Here is a 21,312-nt window from a genome sequence, read left to right as displayed (position 1 = left end):
TGCAGTGGTTTAAAGTGGATTTTGATGAGAGTAGCCACAAGGTTACTTTGCAAAAATCTTTGAGGATATGAAGCATACCGGCAAAAAGCTTTATGGTGCAGCCAAAGTCCTAATCAGATTACATATATGCAGGCTTATCTACTCAATCATTTCATGAACTTTTGTTAACTTCTGGTTTGTACATAGTTTGCAGCTTTAGAGTGTCAAATATTCACTTCCTGCAGGCTTAAAAGGCAACATGTAAAATGTTTGTGTTTTTCTTCTTCACTGAGAACAGCAGCTACTTGAAGTTGTGTTCGTAACAACTGATTTCAGCATTTTCACAGGCAAAAAGATGAAGATGCACATGAAACACCTCAAAGCACTTTTTTGGCATGAAGTATTTCTCTGCTTCCAAGTATACTCAGGATATCAGAATAGTTAGTCTTTGTTACTCCATGTTTAACTGAAAGATAAACACATTTTACGTTAATGTTATGCATAATTAAAAAATAAATAAATCTGAAATCTGCTCTTAAATCACACACACTATAAATCAATCAATCTATGAATACCTTGTTTCTAGCTGGGAAGACTTGGAGTTCACAAGTTCATGTATCAGTCTTGCTATAGCTGCATCCTGGAGGTGTGCAAATGAAATAGGGTGCGTTTTTGTATTAAATACCATGCCCTTTAATAAAAGCTGGCATGCATTTAAATGCCAATAGATGTAAAACTATGATATATATCTATCTGTGAATAGATTTTCAGCAGGATACCGCAGGGAAAGTTCTAGAGCTAATTTTAGCCATTTGCACTTAAAAGAAAACGGCAAGTGAATGGAAAATTGTGTGTACATTGGACTCTTGCTTATGCAAATGAGTGAATTGTCCTATACAACGACACAGCTGATGTAATTCTGACACGAACACCTTGATGTGACAGCTTGCTTATGACTGAAATGATGCTTCTGAAGCACCATAAAGTCCTGTGATTTTATATATCGTTAGCTTCATAGCATAAGTGCCTAAGTCATTTTTTGGTCAAATTTAGATTTTTGCCTAACTTTACTCCCCTACCACTGCTGCATCATCCTGTCCGTCTGAAACACAAAACACAAAAAAATGACTTAGGCACTTATGCTATGAAGCTAACGATATGCTACTTTAGGAATTCTATTTTTTTCACTTCATGCTTGTCTGCGTATCTGAAGGTATCTGCTTTCATCTCCCTGCACAACCTCTCCTGTCCCTCCAGAAACCTTAACTGGCTTTTAAATAAACTCCCTAATATTTCCCACTGCATTCATTTCACATTTCCTCAGTATTTGGTGATAATAAAACCCTTCACATCAAAGCGCAGACTTACTTTAAAGGTAAAGCTTGACTTCCTCTTTTCCTGCCCAGAGCGCAGAGTTAAAGCAGTGCAGACAATTGGTGTAGAGTTTCCACTGAGCGTGTATCAGCTTGCACTCTTTGTTGTTTGAAAGGCAAAACACATTTCCCCGTCCTTACCGCAGAAATGCTGAACCATTTGCAGACAATCCTAAACACACCAGGCAAAGTATTTCTAATTGACCAAATCAGTCTTATTATGTGTATGTGTATGGCACAATAAAAAAAGATTATGTTAATTTAAGCCAGGTTCAGACACTCACTTCATTATGTTAATGTGTTTCTCATGTTGGTTTTGAATTTGAATAAAAGTCACAGGCATAAAACTCAAAAACAGTCATAATAATGGTTTGCTTAAATGTTAAATATTATGTAAAACTCATATCTGAAGCAAATTAGACTTTAATTTGGGCTTGACCCAAAATTTCAGTGGAGTTTAACTTGGATCACTCAGAAGAGAAGCATCTCCATCATTTTACCTTAGACTGAAGTTTCACTGCTCGTTGAATTAAAAAGTCAAAATCCACATTCAGCTGTAGTGATGCATATAAATGTTTCTCAGGAGTTTTAAACTCTGTACAGTCTAACAGGTGTTTAATTTATGTGAGAAAGGCAGAATGTAGCCAAAACAAGTACATCTTCAACGATTTCACTGCCTGTTCTCAGTCGTCAGAACTGCAAAACCTCACAAGGTGGTGTCGCATTAAGCTATCCTCTGAATAACTGTAAAATTAATCAGCACCTTTTTCCATTCCCGGAATATCTCCTACAGCAAACTTACTAATGGACGTGGATATGCTAATGCCGTCAGAGTGTAGGCGATAAAACGAGCAACTAAATTCTATATTCTACCTAATAAATGGTGACACTGAAGAGAAAATTATTAGGGGATCTTCCAGCCTTGATTAGTGTAGTGAGAAGAGGGTGTGAAGGTCCCTCTTGCTCACTGTGGTCATTAATTAAAGCTCAGAGATAAACAGTCAGTCAAATACAACATAAGTTTTAAAACCCACTCATACAGCGTGTGGGGAGAACTCTTCACTTTCACATGATTTATTCTCAGTGCTATCAGTCTCTGTCGCACACTGCGTGTAAAATATTGTTAAACTATGAGAACTAGTGCTTCAGCAAGTGTTCTTTGAGATTTGCATATTTAGTACAGAATGGCTAATATACAAAATACACATGCACTCATGCCTGCATGAATCCCATGCCTGAATATTGTCAGTTAGCTAAAGCTGGAGAAATAGACTTTTATTAAATTTTTAGTGTCTTATAGAGACCTAGAATCCTGCACTTCATAAGAGCACTGTTTGATATATTCTAGAAAGCGTAGAACCTAAATATTTTAGTTTTTATTATGCCAAACAAGCAAATCTTACTTTCATTGTTATACTGTAATATTTCTAAAATGTTTTCTGACATTTTTAAGGACATCTGATCGACTTATTAAACATGTTATTGACTTGACAATGGCTAGAAAAATAATATTATCTACACTGCTCTATAGATGTTTTAAGCACAGTGGGAAATATAAAGAACTGTCCTGCAGCAGATGGTACGGGTCCTTCTGGGATTACACTAAGAGACCAAAGACATGGAGACAGTCTAAATCCACTGGAGAACTGTGGCAAGATCCCCAAGATGCTCAGAACAACTTATTGCCAAGCACATTGAAAAACTTTGCACAAGTCTACCTAAGAGAAATAGTGATATTTTAAAGGTAAACCTACATTTTTTATTTTTTCATTTGCAGATAACAAACATGCCAACTTTAAATGTGCATCCATCATGTTGTCTACTCAGGATTTTTTTTTTCTTTTTTTGACCCTAAGTCAGGTCTGAATGTTGCTCTTGAAAACCCCCCCTCAAAAAGCTAATAAGGAATAAATGCATATAAATGCAACTTCTTAGGAGACAGGGATGAAGTAATTCATACAGGCGGCATGTGAAGATTCTTAGCCTTGAATTATTTATGAAAAATCCTGTTTTATGTTACAGAAGGGAACGGGAGATTAACAGACGGATTGGTGCTGTGGCCACAGTGATGCGGATGCTGTCTGTTGTGGTGAAGAGATAGCTGAGTGTAAAAGTGAAGCTCTCGATTTACCGGTCGATCTACCGTCACCTATGGTCATGAGCTGTAGGTAGTGATCGAAAGACTGAGATCGCTAATACAAGCTGCGGAAATGGGCTTCCTCCGAAGGGTGGCTGGCCTCTCCCTTAGAGATAGGGTGAGAAGTTTGGCCATTCGGGAGGGGCTCAGAGTAGAGCTGCTGCTCCTCCACATCGAAAGGAGTCAGTTGAGGTGGTTCGGGCATCTGACAAGGATGCCTCCTGGGTGAGATTTTCCAGGCATGTCCCAGAGGGAAGAGGCCACGGGGCAGACCCGGGACACGCTGAAGAGATTATATCTCTCGGTTGGCCTTGGAACGCCTTGATTTTCCCACGGACAAGGTGGAGGAGGTGGCTGGGGAGAGGGAGGTCTGGGCTTCTCTGGTTGGGCTGCTGCCCCCACGACCCGGCCCTGGATAAGCGGCAGAAAATGGATGGATGGACGGATGTTTCCTTTACTTAAGAATGGCTTATTGAGAGCCACCACTGTGTTGAGAACATTTCTGATGAGCAGTAGATCAACCAAAGGGTCAGATGTATTAGTCGGGTCTTGTCTGTTTTTTGCTGGATTTTTTTCTAGTTCTTAGATTCAGAACCTTCAGATACTATTCAACTGCTGCAGGTTTTATTTTTAGGAAACATGTTCTTTGGTCTTTAAGGACATACGCCACACAATTCTGAGATATACCAGGTTTTCAGTTTATAGCTCTTTGGCAATCATGTTGCTGGTGCAAAAATACTATTTTATTCCTGTCAGACTGCTTTATTTGGCATTGGCAACCTAAAGAAATGGGAAAATATTAGGATATTTTGCAACAGGCTGATGGTAACAAGTGCCTAAGGATGCGATTAAAAATTATATAGGTAGACACTACACTGGTTCATCTGTTAAATCAAGTGTCTTCTTTAAATTCTTAATTAAATCATAGTCATTGTTTAGTGGCTTCATGACCAACCAAACAAACCAGAAATACGGAAAGAATCAAACACGAATACAGCATTACTCTAAAAAAGTAGAAGGACTGGGTGGAAAATGAGGGAAAACCAAGGCCAATGTCTAAAAAGAAAAATCCCTGAAAGACCTTCAGAAAGCTTGACGAACTATTGCTCAAGACCACTCTATAAAAATTACCTTAAAAGGTCCTTGGAAGCAAAACTGAGAGGAATAAGGGATGACTCAAGACTTTTTCACAGTACTTTAAATCTCTTTGTCTGAGTCCTCACAGAAGAAAACAGTGTTTTTCTTTAAAATGTTGCTGTAGACTTATTTTACCTCCAGAAACAACACTAGAAAGAATTTAATTCTCCTGGTGTGTTTGCACTGGGAAATTCCCACCACTCAGAGGTGCTTTTACAAAATAAAAGCCTGCAGTCTGAACCCTGATGAGCACAGTTCTTCTGTATAGAGTCGATACCGAATCCTTCTAGTCTTTTTTTCTTTAAATCCAAGTAGTTTTCTTCTCACTCAAAATTTTACACAGACATTTTGGTGCACTGGGTGAAGGTTTTAACATAATAATCAAGCACATTTATCTTCACAGTGATATAGCTGTTGTAATGCCAAAAGCCAAGAACAAAGTGAAGCTCCTAGAGCAAACGTAGCTAAGAGTGGTTATACTTACATCTAATATTTTTCTTAGGAAAAAGGAAACCAGCAATGTTTTTTGGTAAGTGGAAAGATGGCTTATGAATGATGTGAAACACTAATAACAATTTCAGTATAAAAATTAAAACCCAGTGAGAGTAGTATGGTCATATAATGTTACTCCTACTGAAATGACTTTGAATGGGCAGGCCAAAGTAGAGAAGCCGGTCTGAGTTATGTGAACAGACTGGTATTTGTTGGGAGTCATTGAAGTTAATTCTGTTAATATGGCTCCGCTTAAAACAGCGTTTCTGCATTTGTCTCAGTACACTATAAAACTATTTTACTGTTACAAGTGTCCAGCTGCTTACTGCAAACCACTGCCATTTATGGGATTTAACTCTGGCTCATATAGCATTACCGTATAACAAGGATCATCGTATCCATGAAACTGCAACATTTCTCATTTTTATACAAGACGGCTGCGATGCTGTTCCCATTACCCCTGTTAGAAAAAAGACTTGCTCATTGATTGTCCTGTTGGTCTGAGATTACGCAGCGGGGTTCAATAGATTTTCAGCAGAACAGGGGTCATGGAACTCAATCAGCGCTGTCTTACAATTACAGACTCGGTCATTATGTTACAATGTTTTGTTATTCGTTCATGTATGATTACAGAGAGCTAAATCTTTTTAAAATTTTATATGGTGGAGAACTTCAAAACAGCATTATGCAGTGTGAATACTGAACACAAAATTGAGCTGGTAATTTATTCACAGGTACTGCTAATGTGAATGTGGCTTTTGTTTCAGATTCACTCACCTGCAATTGATACCCAAAATATTGAGATTAAGACTAAAATAATGACACGTGGGAAACATTTTGTGAATGTGAATGTGTTTTACAAGACACAAAGCTTGTATATTCATACACATTATTAGATACACCCTGCTAGTTCTGGGTTAGACCTTCTTTTGCCTCCAGAACTGCCCTAATTCTTATTGCTGGAATCATTCCATATTGACATGATAGCATCACACATTTGCTGCAGATTTCAGTTGCATGTGTTATCTTCTGCAGCTGAAGCCCATGTCCTTCAGCGTTCAACATTTTGTTCATTCAGAGATGCTCTTCTGCATACCTTTGTTCTAACAAGTGCTTATTTGAATTACTGTTGCCACTCCCGGGATATTTTCCTTTTCTGACCATTCTCTGCAAACCGTAGCGCTGGGTCAGGATCAGTACTTTGTGAAATAGTCAAACCATCATCTGGTACCCACAGCCACAGCACATCTTAAATCTTTCTCTCCTATTCAGCAGGTAATCTTGAGCATATCTACAGGTGTGCCCAGTAGCCACATGGGCGGTTGCCCGGGGCAGTATCGTGGTGGGGGCGGCATCATGGCATGGGCAAAAAAAGTTGCTCGCACCCATGCTGCCCCGACATCATGACAGCGCATTTTGGGGATTGCAGGAGAGTTCTCCCAGGGCACCAAACATGCCAGGACCACCCCTGGGTGTGCCTAATAATGTGGCTGCACACATGGAAAAGATATATATAAATCTTATAAAGTTTGCATCTGTCTTGTGTGAAACGTGTATGAGAAGCATACAAGAATGAAAACAGATATAAGATCCCTTGAAAAATTATATAAATGAAACTTGTATGTTTTGGATACTTACTAAAACAATATATGAAAGTAATGAGAAAGTGTCCACTTTCATGAGTAAATCATGTAAGCCTTATATGATTCACCATATGAAGTAAGCCAAATCTTATGCAAGTCTTTTATTTCTTTTCCATATGGGTGATGAGAATATATTTAAATTTAAATATACATTGCGTGACATTGCTGTTTGATTTTGTATATGCTGAATCGAAATAACTAATTTGCTGTATTGGAATACTTAAACTTACTATATGTGTTGTCTATTACATGTGCAGCACATAAAGTATTTCTTCAACAGATACATAACAAAAAATCCTGATGCTTGGTAACTGATCAAACTGCAAGTTTGATTAAATGACAACTATCATTTTAAAAATTATCACAGAAAATAGTTCAGTTTGATAACTGGCCTTAATTTTTTTTTTTTGTTTGTTTGATTGATTCGAAGTCCTATTTATGTGTTTTACATTGTTTTGTTTTTTTTAAAGCTCAAACAGATTACACTTTTTTTTATAGCAAATTAAATTGCTTGGTGACTATTTGGCTGAAATCTACTGTGTAAATCATTATGATGACAGCAATGATGCTTTATTGCCACTTCCATAAATACTGTGCACAAAGGCTGCTGCATAATTGTTTTTCATAGCCCTCAATGATTCTCATTTCTCAACACAACCATCCTGGCACTGTTAGAGTGATGATGTCTGCTTTGGTCTTCTTATGATGCATTGTCCTAGGCTGACTTCACTGGCGTGGTACCCAGTATTCACAGGTGTTTGGGGAAATCATTTGTATTATAATTTTGTTTCATGGTCCTGTGGCAATTTGCTGTGCATTCCACCGTACAGTCTGACTTGAAGGATAACCTCAAAAAATAAATGATATTTTTATTTTTTTTAATGCATCCACCTTCAGTTTTCAAAAAACAAATCATCCCAGTGTTCCTTGAAGCTCAAACAGAGAACCAGCCCTGTTAGAAACAGGTCAGATTTGTGTTACGGATCTAACGATGCTTTGTGTTTTATTGTGGACATGACTCAGACTCCCTAAGACAATCCTTCAGCATTTTAATGCAATAGACAACATAGATAGATCACATTCAGAAGGACTTTTGATTCTAATTCACTGGATTCATCTCCAACACATACAGATACATTCCCTGAATTTCCAGAGACTGTCATTGGCCTTTCTATCCTGAGATGGGCAGTAACGCATTACAAGTTACTGCAATCCGATTACTTTTTTCAAGTAATGAGTAAAGTAAGGGATTACTATTGCAAAAAAGGTAATTAGATTACTGTTACTTTCCTGTAAGCATGCAGCATTGCTGCGTTACTAAAACTGTGATTATTTTTGGGAGAGTGTCTCATGACAATGATGTAAGCCAGTGCGACATTCGTGGCAACAGCTGTGTGCAGATCAACAATGGCTAACATAGAGTGCGGGAGAGAGTATGACCGTGCAGTGTTTAAAGCGTTATTTAGAGTTTGATTCTGTAAAAAGTGACAAAAACATTAGCGTCCTCTGTTCACTGGGAGGGAAACTTCTTTTTACAGCAAAAAACCCCCTAAACTTCCGAGCAAGCACCGACAGTACACTGCCACGGGAATGTGAAACTCCCAGATCCTTCCACTGACCGCTACAACACACCCAGTGTTGCCAACTCTTCAGTAAGGAAAATCGCTATTGGCTGTCCTAAAAGTTGCTAGAAGTCGCTAAATGACGCAATCGGCTAATTTGCATAATTGGTCATGCTAATTTAATTGTAACCTATGTTGTTGGAGAGAGAAATAACATAGTGGAAGAGACATGAGGTGAGTAAAAACGTCTTAAATGCATTTAGAGTTAATTTAGAACTACAAATTACATTTATTTTAGCAATTATTGTTTTTTTTTTATGTCACAATTCCAACCCTGCTCCTTTATCCGGGCTTGGACCGGCAAAAGTGACCCGAAATAGGCACTCTGGTGAAGTTACTTTGTGTGTATAAGTAGTTTTAAACCTCGTGATCCACAAAACAGCATAACAGTAAAAGAAGAACTGATTGCGTTACAGTCAGTGCGGGAGCAGCGGCTTCGCTCATGCGCGATTCATTTGCAGTTTGGACACATAGGTGTGAACGTCTTCTGCCCTGATAGCAGCTGGGGGAGGACTATCCTCCGCTCGTGAGTGCTTTGGAACAGGCGTGGTACCTACGGCAGCACCCGCTGCTTGTTGAGAGTAAAAGCGATACCCGCTTTGATGTCAAAAAGTCATCGTAAATAAGACCAATAACACCAGAAAAAGTCGCCAGATTTGTCGCTAGTCGCTTTTTAGAAAAAAGTTGCTAAGGGGGTCTGAAAACTTGCTAAATATAGTGACAAAGTCACTAAGTTGGCAACACTGGACACACCTGCACCAGAGCACACCTCCGCCTGCCCCACTCCTGCTATATAGGTGAAAATAGAGCAACAGGACCGCTGAGTCTTCGATTTTATTTATTTTCTGCTGTGTTTTACTTGCATTTATCTGAAAGACTGAGTGTAAACACAAAAACCTATTTTATTTTATGTGCTGGAATGTGCAGAAAATAGGTTTAAATGTTAAACAAATTTCTTCCAGTCAGAGAATGTTGAATATAATTTAATGTTTGCTTCATGCATAAAATTAAAAGATTAAAACTAATAAAACTAGTTTCAAAAAGAGACTTTTTCATTTGATTACATTTTATATGATGGATTATGCAGAAAAAATTGGATTGGGCTTAAAGATCTATTGCTTTATTACCTATTCAGGTTGTAAATCATTTTTTTTAAAGTAACTATGTAACTAAGTAACTAAATACTTTTGAAAATAAGTAATCAGTAAAGTAATGGGATTACTTTTCTGAGGAAGTAATCAGTAATTAGTTACTGAGTAGTAACTAGTCAGTAATTAGTTACTGATTACTTTTTTCAAGTAACTTGACCAACACTGCTTTTATCACGTGTAACTCAGTAGCTATTTTGCAGTCAATAGTTTTTGTATCTGTAAAGACCGCTTAAAAAGAAAGATAAAGCACTAGCATTAGCGTCCTACAGGCAGCAGTAGATGGCAATTAGAAATTGCAATGCATTATATGATACTGGTTATAAATACATATATAATGTAATGAAAATGTGAATTTGTAAAAGTGGTCTCCGTTCAGTCTTTGGTGGGCACTCAAAATGTGAATTCAAGTTTTTACTGGGGATTTGGTAAAGATATATGAAGATATTTAGTATAAATAAGATTATCTGTTCTCCTGCTCTGTTTGACTTCTGAATCTGGATTACCTTTTTGTTTTGTTGGAGCTTCTGCAAAACATTGACTTTAAACTGCTTTAAATAACTTTGAACTGATTCATAACAGACAATTGTACATTCTACTAAAGATGTGTATATTTTGTTCCTAGCTTACTTTGGTAAATAATTATTTGGGGTAAATCATCAACAGCCTGGAGAGAGGAAAACTAAACCAGAGATTTATCTTGAACCAAAAAATGATCTGGGTTATTTAGAGATTTCCCTGTAAAATGTCTTACTTCTAAACATCCCTGATATTCTATGTTATGAATTTTACATATTCAGAACAAACTGCATTAAATTTACATTTGACAAAATACAGTTACGATGGATTTAGCGCACTGACTGCTAACTGTGTATAATAGTCAAATACTCTTTTATATGCACTATGCATCACGTTTATAAACTTGTCAGGTAAAGAGAAATGTTCTCAGGTGTGTCCCAACATTTGACTGGTACTGGATTTAATCAAACAGTTTTTTTTATTCTAATGTGTACCAGAACAAAAGAATCTAGCTCTTATGTTAAATAGCATAAAATAAAAACCTTATATGAAGCACATGATGCTGGATTTTTTCACATATGGCAGAAATGTATAATCCCCTGTTCATAGGCACGATGACATGCATCCCCCTTCAGTTATACACATAAGATGCCATTTATGAAAACAACACATCCAGATAGTCAAATATTATTCTTCTGCATTGTGACCAAATGTGATCATAGAGCAGCAGTTCATTCAAACCTCACTCTACAGAGCACAAGCCCTTTAAAACCCCAGCCAAAGCCTGCAGTTTTTGGCCTGGCTTGACTGTGTCTCTGAAGATTCGTCAGCAGCCAGTTTGCATGCTGGCAGGTGGTCTGGAGGCATGACCAATACGCTACAGACAGACAAACAGACCCTGTTGGGGCTCTATGGGACCGTTAATCTGGGGCCAAGCCAGGGTCCTTCAGACTTGTAGCTCTAAGCTCATTGTCTCACCCTCTGTTTCAAAAATGCTGCAGAACTATAAACTGCATTTAACTCCCAGCAAGGGCAAGTTCCTTCAGTCAATTATAACCATGGAAGTAAACAACATGGTGGACAAAGACTGAACTCAAAGCTAAGATAATAAAGCAAGAAGGCAAAGCGATGGGTTATAATATATGTGATAAAATCATCAATGTGTTCAGCTATGAATCAGGCACTGGGGCTATTATCAGACTCGGGAATTCTAAAAGCATGTAATGACTTGCAGGACTAATCACCCGTCTTTACTGATGATTGCATCTCTGTCATTAGTGAGAATGGTTATTTCTACATTCAGCATCCTGTCAAAAACTTGTCTCCATTTTCTGCTCACAAAAAAAAAAATCCAGGGAGAGTGCAGTTGAGGAGGAGCTGTCCCTCGTTTCTTGCTTTTAATAAACCTGCTGATAGCTGCATTAATGATCTTGGTATAGTACATGTGTGCTATCATCAGCTAGAGGGTACTTATAGCTCTGGCCCATCTGCTTTTGGTTCTGCTGAAGTGAATGCACACAAAAGCGATTTTCAGCTCCCAGACAAAGCTGATGAGGGTGTACAAATTAATTAAAGCACTGTTAGAAGGACGCAACTCAACGGCAGACACGGTGCATCTCTCTGCTCTAAACAATGTCAGCATTCTGTTCACACACGGTTGCTATCACAGTCTCACATGTGCTTCAGAGGGATCGCCGGGGCATGAAGGTGATCATTCAGACTTCAGAATTCATTAGTAGTGATCATTTGTTCTAGCTAAATCTACATGAGGGAATATGTCACAGTGTATTCCAGGTACAGTAGGAAAAAAGGGATAATTCCCTCTGCTCGAGTCACTTGTTCCAGTCAAATCATCTCACCATTTGCAATGCATGGCCTCCCTGTTTTTCTACTATTTTTCTTGTTGTAAATTTATGTAAAAAAAGGAAGAGAAATGATCTCTGTGCCTTGATAAGGTAACAATAAAAAACAAAGCAGCTAATTTGAGCCAAGCTATGCTAAGTCTAGGCCAGTATTCACATTTTTTTTATTGTAATGGGAGAAGTAAAATGTTAGTTTTGCAGTTTAATTTTCCAAATAAGCAATATGCCAATATTAATATTTTCCCAAATTTCCCTGTTCCTTAAAAACAAAACAAAACAAAACATATTCTTCAGAAATATACTTGGTTTCGCTTCTATCCTTCTCTTATAAGGATAGTAATACATATAGTCCTGAGACAGTCTGCTTGTGAGATGGGAGAATAGATAGCCTTTACATTTTGTGGGTGAAAAAGACAAGAAGTACATCACAGTAAAATGCAAACTGTGCCTGGCTGATGAAAAATGTTTAAATGTTTATCAGCCAAAGAGCTGTACTTCACGTGTCAAGAGGCACCTGCAAGCAGAGCACAGCAGCTCCAGAACACTTTTAACTCAGATGTCCCGGTGATTGAAATTCATGAGCTTGTTGCTGCTCACGTGTTGGAGAAGATGCCACCAACTCACTATGCCATGAGTTAGAGTCAGTGCATTTAGAGATAGATGTACAGTAGGTTACATGGCCAACTGAACACCTACCAACAGGAGAAAAACATATTTTTATGGTCCCGCAAATGTGTCCATCAGAATACATTTTTATGGTTGGTTTTTATGGGACACTCCTGTGCAGTTCTCCAAAATCCCGATTGCACGTCTGTGGACGTGGATAGAGTTGACAAGTGTCCTGCAACAGCAAAAGGAGTGACAGTGGAGTTCACCAGGAGTGGCAGAAGCCCAAAAAATGATGAAAGATCAAAAAAATTAAATTAAAATAAAGACCGTGCCTGCAGTGGACACCTTTCATTGTTTTTAACACTCAGTATCAGTTGCTGTACTTATTGGGCAGTGTGATACTACTACTACTACTATGTGTGCCATGAAGGGAGATTGTTTTGTGAGTTATATATTTCTAAGAACTTTCCAAAGAATGTTTTGATCAGCAGTAATTTGAAGTGCCAGCCTTATTTTACAGTTCTCTAGTTTTGAGATTAAAAACAGTAGCATTCAGCAAAAAGACAGTGTTGACAGTTTGTATAATGGATATTCTACATAACCCCAAAGGCTGCTTCATATTTCTTTCCCCCACACAATTTTTAAATGCACAGAGACCATTGCTTGAAGCCAAATTACACTTTCCAAGGTAAGGCTTATGAGTTTAGCATTTTACATATGAACCAGTGAGTGAAGACCTCGGCGACCTTGCTCCTAACAACCATTAAGTTTCATTATCATAGTTAATTTTCCACACATTACCTGGATGAACAATGGCCCATAGCTAGAGGAGTAACATCATTACTCACCCTGATGCCCAGCTCCACATTTTCACCCCCATACACCTCCATCCCTTCATCGAGCAGACCAATCTCCTCAAAGTACAGCCTATCCACCACAAAGCAGCCAATCAGAGCTGGGCTCCTGAAGGATTTAAGGGGATGAAGATGAGCTTTTTTTTATTTTATCAGTTGCTATCCTCTGCACATATAATGTTAGCGTGACACAGTTGCTATAGTAACAGAAGGCAGGAAAAGATGTGTGACCCAAGAACATTTGTAAAACGTTCAGGGAAGTGCATAAAATCCATTTTTAGCAGGATTTACATGTGTTTTTGAATACTTTAATCACTTTATTGTATTTAGGCTAAAAACATAATTATGTAGTTCTCTTACTGAATTGGTGCAGTCTTGTTGCCCTTGTGCCACCAGGACTTGGGTGGGTTGAGGTAGCGACACCACAGCTCCCAATCAAAGCCCTGTGCAGACAGCGGATACTCTTCAATCTCAAAAGTGTCATATTTGATGTTATCAAAGGATGGGGAGATTATCCGGGTTCTGTCTTCTTTAATTCTCTGCAGAATAGGTTCAGCCCTGAAAATATGGAGAGAGAAAGATATTTCAGTGTCAGTATGTGTTTTTGCGTGCTTTCTCCATCGACTCTATGACCACACTTGTCAGGTTAGGGTATTTGTTCAGTAAACAATTTTATTCAGTTCATTGCTCATCTCAAAGCTTTATGGAAATTATATTTTTTAATCAAAATAGGAAGAGATAAGATGTGTTTACACACAATTACACATTTTTTCTTTTCCAAACAGTTTTTCAAAAAATACAATTCATGGAAAAACTAACACAACACACACACACACACACACACACACACACACACACACACACACACACACACACACACACACACACAGAAAAATATAACAGAGGTTGGATCTGCTATAATAAATAATTACAATAAACTGCACTTATACAATCACTATACATCTAAATTCCCATCTATGCATGTGTGTGCCCTTCAAATACTGTGGAAAATTTGAATATAACTGTTATTTTATTTTTATTAAGGCACCTAAAATCCACTTTTCCCCCCTAAAAAAATCATATTCTTTAATTTTGATGTGATTTTGACCAAAGGGAGTGAGGTCTTTATGCTTCTCATCTAAATACACGAGTGGTTTTTACATGCCGGTTTGAAATGTGACAAAGAACCCCTGCACATTTGAATTCACATTTAATATCGAACTCTGTATTTTTAACTGTTAGTTGATGTGTTTCAGTGATCTTGTCATACAAAGATACAAATTACTGTTGCCGGCAGAACAAAAGTTTATTGTCTTGCTTGGCGTACATGTAAATGTATATATTGTGTGAATCACTGAGGCTCTTCACATTCTCTAGCACAAGTCAGTTGTTTCAAAGTGCACAACAAAAATCTTTGGGGAGGGATGCAGCTTTTTTATGCTCTGGCCCACTCTTAGTGCGAGTGAGTGAGTCCTGAGAAGAGCCCGAAGTGCTGTTTATTCAGTCGTAAACATAAAACTACTCAGCTTGGCTTTTTGATGTATGAATATCATGTACTGTATTTTTTATTTACTTAGTTCATTATAAAGACATAGCAAATTTCTTTCTTTTAAAGTAATATATACACAATACATTTCTAAAATTAGATTTAAGTGAATTTGCAGTTTTGTTACAATTTTTTGTCTCTCAATTTTATTTAATCTACAGTAGTGTAACTTAATTTTTATCCACTTGCTTGTAATGCACATTGTGTATGTGTACATTATATTTTTATTTTACAGTATGTCTTGTTAATTTATTTTATCTAGCTTTAAATATGATTTAATTTTTTTCAGCTGAATCTGTTCGTACTCTTTTGGAACCTGCGCTAACCTGCTATTTATATTAAGGAAGTTTGATGGTTCGATTGAAAAAAAGAAACAATCAACCCTCACAGAGCAATATGGCTCAAGAAGCGGCGCTCTTGTGCTACTAAGCTGAGCTTTTCACATGCTGCACTTGTGAGTTACTCACCATCCGACACTGAACTCAACGTGGGCATCAAAGAGGGCAACGACTGGGGCGGTAGCAACCCTCCACCCACTCACTCGGGACCGGATCAAACCCTCCTGCTTGTCGTGCCGCACCATCTTTATGAATCCTGGACGTTGGCTGTTAGTCTCAGACACAAAATCATGAAGTTTCTCCTTTAGCTCATCTGCAAGAAACAAACAAATGCATATTGGTGTCTGAAGATATCATTTGAAAAGGGTAAGAAAAGTGAGAGCTACTTAGAAGTAAACTTCCACCCACAAGAACACATCATGTCCTCCTCCAGTGGGCAGTATTTCACTGGTCGGAGGCCAGCAGCACTTCTGCTTCACTGCTTTGATCACTGGACCAAACAGGCAGCAGCTTGAGCCAGCACTGCAGACCTCCATGGGGCTTACCAGTCATAACGGGATATTGCAATATTGAGAACTCAGCCTGCAATGCTTTTCAAAACATGGAAGGAGGAGATGAAATGTCTGTGGTTTGATGTTTGGATTCAAAGTTTACCTCCATTATTACCTGAGCTGTATACTGTGTGATGAATCACGCCATGGAGAATATGACTCATTGCTGCTTACATGACAAATAAATATGTATTTTACTTCAAGGTTTTGAGAGAGCCACATTTTTGGTAATTTTCTCAAAAATGCAATAAATTACAACAGCACATTTACAGGTTCACCTTGTGCTTCGACTAGAAAAATGCCAAGGATAGTGAAACAGACTGAGACGGAAACTAATTCTTTCAAAAAGGCCAAGCTTCTGAGTCTGCTGTAAAATATCAGCATAGACCAGTGTGAGAAGGCAAAATTACATCATAGCTCTGTACTGTACTATCAATCAGATAAAGCTGGGGGAAAAAATAAAAGTTTTATCAGTACTGTGTTTTATCATTCCTTACATAAATCACCCGAGGCTGTGTTCCCACTGTTTTAACCATCTTTTCAGTTTGAAGAGAGTGAGAAGCAGCTGCGAGAAGACAAAAAGTGGCTACCGTGAAATTATGCTGTGCTAGCTTTATTAGAGGCAGTGTGAGGTGCTTTAGAAAAAAAATAAGTTTCATTTTCTAAACGAATAATGCTAGCAAAAAGTTCTGTTAAAGAAAGTTTCTGTTATTCAAAAGTTGTACAGTCCAGTCCTCATCAACTCTACAAAGATAATAAAGGCAGCATATTTTCTTGGAATGTAAAGACTCCCCACAGTCCAACAATGCATTCAGCAAACCAATATGTGGTCTTTAAATGAAATATTTTTCAGCCTTATTTTCTGCTGGCTTCTGACTTAATAGTTAATTTTGACAACTGTTAGTAAACAAGCCTCACACCATATGATCCAGTGAATCCACAGCATTGAATTCCTATAGAAAGAGCAGAAATGAGTGCTAAGAGCTCATCTTTTCTTTTGGAATCCTTTCAAGGGTTGCAAAAGCAGTAATTATCTTCATCTCCTCCATATGTGGAGTATGACAATTTTATTATGTCTTTCTTTACATTGATATTCACAGTAAAGCAACATGATTGCCAAAGCCAAAGAATTGCACAGGTTCTTATACACACACATGTGGACACACTAGAGTCTGCTGATATCACATAATTCCTAGCATACTACATTGCCACCCAAGGTGAAGTTAATAAGGGGTCTTGTTTTATAAAAAATAAATCTCCCTCTTGCTGAACTTGGGGTGGTGGTGCATGTGTTCCTCAAGCTCGGGTCCTCTACAAGACACTTGGGAGTTTGACGGTTCGGCGGATTATTTAGCTGTTCCTAGGACTGCACTTTTCTGGGCAGAGACCTCTGATGTTGAGCTTTAAAGCTTCTTATGCTCCTATTACCACTGGGAGCACTTTGACCTTTACCTTCCACATCTGCTGCAGCTGTTTCTTCAGCCCCTGGTCCTTTGCTATTTATTAACAATCATTCTTTCTGATGTTGTCTACTGGGATTGCCAGATCCATCACTACATCCTAGACTTCGAGTCTATAATAAACATAGATGATCCCATACACTATCCCAGCTACTTGGTTCTGCCTCCTCTGCATCTTTTTTCCTCTTCCTTTGTGATGGATAGTCTCTGGGGTAAGTTTGGACATTCTGCAGCTTGGGTCCTTCTGACTGTGGTAGACTCCTCATACACTCTGTGTCTGTGCTGTCCTTTATGCTGGCCTTTTCTAGCCACTGGTAGGATGTCTTGTCAGCCCCTTCCTCTATCTGATGGCACAGTTCCTCCTTCTGTTCCTCATCATTGACTGTCTGAGTGTCTGAGGCACTCATCTCAGGGGACTATCTTCCAGATGCATTCATAGATGCTCTGTGTTTTTTCAAGGATTTAGGTTATGACGCTAATAAATCTTCACCCTCTCTCTTTCTGGTGCTCGTAGAGCCTCAGAGTGCTGGACTCTGGGTTAAAACCTCAATGAATTGTGAGGAGTTTTTGCGTCTTGACATCAGTGGCATCTATGTCTCCTGTGGCCAGCTTAGTATTCCAGGTGAGTATCTGATGACTCATAGGGCTTATTTATTGATGGCTCAGATCCTATTCCTACCATTCAGCTGGCTTCTGAGCACCTGTCTTACTTTCTGGATGTATTTGGCTACGGTTGACCTTCTTGCATCTTGATCATAGTTCCAGTTGGCCTGTGGGATACACAGGTACGTGAAGCTGTTCTATAAAATGTCCGCTATCCTGCCTTCACCCTTGAGTCTGAATTATATAATGTCAACAAACTCTATGAAGAGTGATAATATAGATAAGATATTCCACCTATAAATGTGAGCGCAGGAGATGCCACTTATTTCAGTTTGTGCACACTCACACTTTCCAGACACAAAATGTCATCGAGCAACAAAAGTAAAAAACAAAAAGTTTTACGTATTCTGGAATAAATCACTAGTTTGTTGACTTATGCTTTGGAGGCAACATCCAACTTTTGGATGATGGGTATAGTTGTTTCTCACACTAATCATTGTTTACGAATAAAGATACATTTTAAGAAGCTCTTGTAAAGCAATCTGTTGGTTTCGAGATTGCATTTAGGAAATGCCATCCATCTTTTGCTCTCCATTCACACTGTTTATCTGCATGCAACCAAAACTGGACTACAAGCAGACCACATGTGGAAACAGGAGTGCTTCAACAGAAAAGAGTCAGAGTGTGTTTAATTTATTCCAGTGGACGGCTGCCATTTCCTGCCAGGTAATAAATAATTCAAAAGCACATTAATTCTCATAGTAATGAACATGCACTACATGCCACATGAAACTGTGGTATTTTACATGTCCTGTATGTTGAGTATTACAGTAGGAAGAGGAGTCAGTAACAGTTGGTGAATTTGCCCCTAATGAGATTTCTCAAACTCAAAACAGAGTAATTTTTGTACTAATTCAAGTTTAAAGGCATTTAGTAGAGAGATTAGCTATATAATTCCATTTACTTTGGCTAAAGCCAATAAAGCAGCTGCAACAGATCTATAAGTTTTAATCCATCAATAATTAAGACATACTAATGTGTGTGTGCACTGAAAATAAGAATGATGCTCTTATTCCTCATAACAAATCCTAATAAAACACACTTCATTACACCAGGAATAGCTGATAGCCAACGCTCATCAATCTTTCAGGACCAATATCCGGCTGAGGCTCTGCTGGAAAGCAATGGGCTTTGGGATAGAGTTGGACTCGAACAACAAGCAAAACAGGCTATAACATCACTGTGCAGCCGTGCACTAATTCCAGTACATAATTTACAAGTATCAAAGAAAAGTCAAGGTTTTTCTCATTCAGAGGATGAATAGCAAATCTAATGGTGAGTGGCAAACTAGAAGAACCTGCCATTTAGCTCACCTCAAGCCTATTCTCAGTCAGATGTAACACAGTTATAGAAAAGGATTTCCTGAATGAACAATTTTTCCTGAACAAACCTTGAAAGCTTTCCATATGGCTACAGGGCTTAAAATCCTCTTGTTCAGATTTTCTCCTAGCTGCACAGGGAATTAGCTGTGACTGTGTCATATATATCATTGCGTGCACAACCAGGCAAAGGATATTTGATGAATGGGATTTTAGTCATTGTTTCCTTCCTCATCTATCTTTCATCATAACTTACATAAATGTTTCTATGAACTGAGCCAATCTGACTATGCCTTGAATATTATGTTTCTTTCATGCATGTTCAAACTAAACACCATTTATCAGCAAGCAGGAGTTACTGCTTGCACAGCAGATGGCAAATCGTCATGGATACAGGTCTCGCAGTTGATGAGTAGTTTGCACAGCATCACTTGGCAATTTCTCACTGCACAACTCAGTGGTAGTGAAAATCAGTGTTTAAAATATCCAACTGAGAACTGCTCTTCCTCCACAATCAAGCCAAAAAGTCCAAAGGCAGTTTGTTTAAAAATAATAATAAAATAAAAAAGCTAAAAAAACAAAACATGGTGAACATAGAGTACATTGCTAACAGTTCTATCACAAATTGGCGCTGCCTGTTTATCATTCTCTAGACGTTGATGAAGACTTTTCTGGTACAGACGTTTCAGTAAGCATTGTCAAAGAACAGGAAAATATCTGGACACATTCTTGGCAGTACATATTAACAACAATTTGAACACTAATACAATCTTTTGTTTCCGATCATATCATAACTTTTGTGTAGCCTCCCGCTTTCACTGGCTGGACCTGTAGTAACTGCTTGATGGATATCTCAGTGGTTTCCAACAGATGCTGGAACCTTTTTGCACACATGAGGGGCTGAACCATTCCACACTAAGTCAGTGGTTACTGGTCAGTAACAAATTGCCATAAAACATGCCAGAAAGTTCTTTAGCAAACTGAATCTATTTCTGTTTTTAAAGGAGCGGAGACTATTATGGTTAGTTCACTAGTTTCTGAGAACTTTACATTTAACTTTTGTGACTAAAGGATTAATTAGCCAACAAACATATTAGACTCTATCATATATCAGAAAACTCAGGCAGTTTTTGACAACTGTTAAAAGCCATAGTAATCTCTGCCTATGACTATTTTTACATGAAGGCGAGGGAGGAAATTTCTGAATGCTTAAGCATGCTTAAATTATTTTCACGTTTTTTAATCCCTTTTGAGAAAAGTTTGCATAAATAGTCTGTGTGGCAGAACATTATATTTGCTAAAATGTAATCTTAAAACTATCTTCTAATGAAATGTAAGCTTTTTATTATCTCTATCTCCTTACTTAAATGAGTGAACAGGAAACCTTGGCAAAAGATTGCATGTAGCCTACAGAGGCTAATCAGCAGGCTAGCCTTTGAATGTCTAGATGGATGATGCAGAGACAGTCTTCTTCAACAATTTTACATTACTATAAGCATGATTTTTTCTTTCTGCTGTCCATTTTCTTTCAGGTTAGTGTCTCATCATAGAACTCTACACCCTAACATATTACATTTTAGGGTAAAGAATGGATCATAAGTCCTCTGAGCCTGTCTAATAAGCGATACCCTTGCAAAACCCTACTTTTACATGGACAAGTCTTTCGCGGCCCACAGCTTGGGACATTATCCAATTAAGGAGGAATCAGCTAGGTCAATTTGCCCTTCTCTACCTTGATGGCTACACGTTCTCCTGCATGCTAATGTCTCGGAGGTGAGCTGTGACAGCGGCCGATGACTAATGCAAGGCCGTGGGTGCCTCAGAGCTCAGCTCTGGATGATGACCCTTTCAGCACTATCAGCAGCATCACAGGTCAACAGGCTAACGACATTTAGCACAGATAAGATTCACAGTCATGGTGATAATGATAACACCAGGCCTATCATACGCAGTGTGACGGAGTGCTCAAGCAAACAGGGCGAAATGCCATCAGCAAAATGTCAACGCGTGACTTGGGTCTCTGAAGGCGCTGAAGGCAACTGCTCTCCAGCTCTCAATTA

General features: G+C 38.3%; 1 protein-coding gene across 1 annotated transcript in view; it reads right to left on the bottom strand.

The window, feature by feature from the left end:
* Window positions 1–21,312, bottom strand: part of galnt18b (UDP-N-acetyl-alpha-D-galactosamine:polypeptide N-acetylgalactosaminyltransferase 18b) — an 89,896-nt gene that overhangs the window by 27,149 nt on the left and 41,435 nt on the right. The window contains exons 4-6 of the mRNA XM_005936473.2: window positions 15,389–15,572; window positions 13,736–13,933; window positions 13,370–13,484 (exon numbers count right to left, since the gene is read on the bottom strand). Coding sequence (XP_005936535.1) covers window positions 13,370–13,484; window positions 13,736–13,933; window positions 15,389–15,572 — 497 coding nt within the window. The remainder of the gene's footprint in view (window positions 1–13,369; window positions 13,485–13,735; window positions 13,934–15,388; window positions 15,573–21,312) is intronic.

Source organism: Haplochromis burtoni, unplaced genomic scaffold, assembly GCF_018398535.1.
Source record: "Haplochromis burtoni strain Fernald_Lab_line unplaced genomic scaffold, NCSU_Asbu1 Contig_50, whole genome shotgun sequence".
NCBI classification, from domain to species: domain Eukaryota; kingdom Metazoa; phylum Chordata; class Actinopteri; order Cichliformes; family Cichlidae; genus Haplochromis; species Haplochromis burtoni.
Note: the sequence above shows the minus strand (reverse complement) of the source record. Positions and strands in the feature narration are given on the sequence as shown.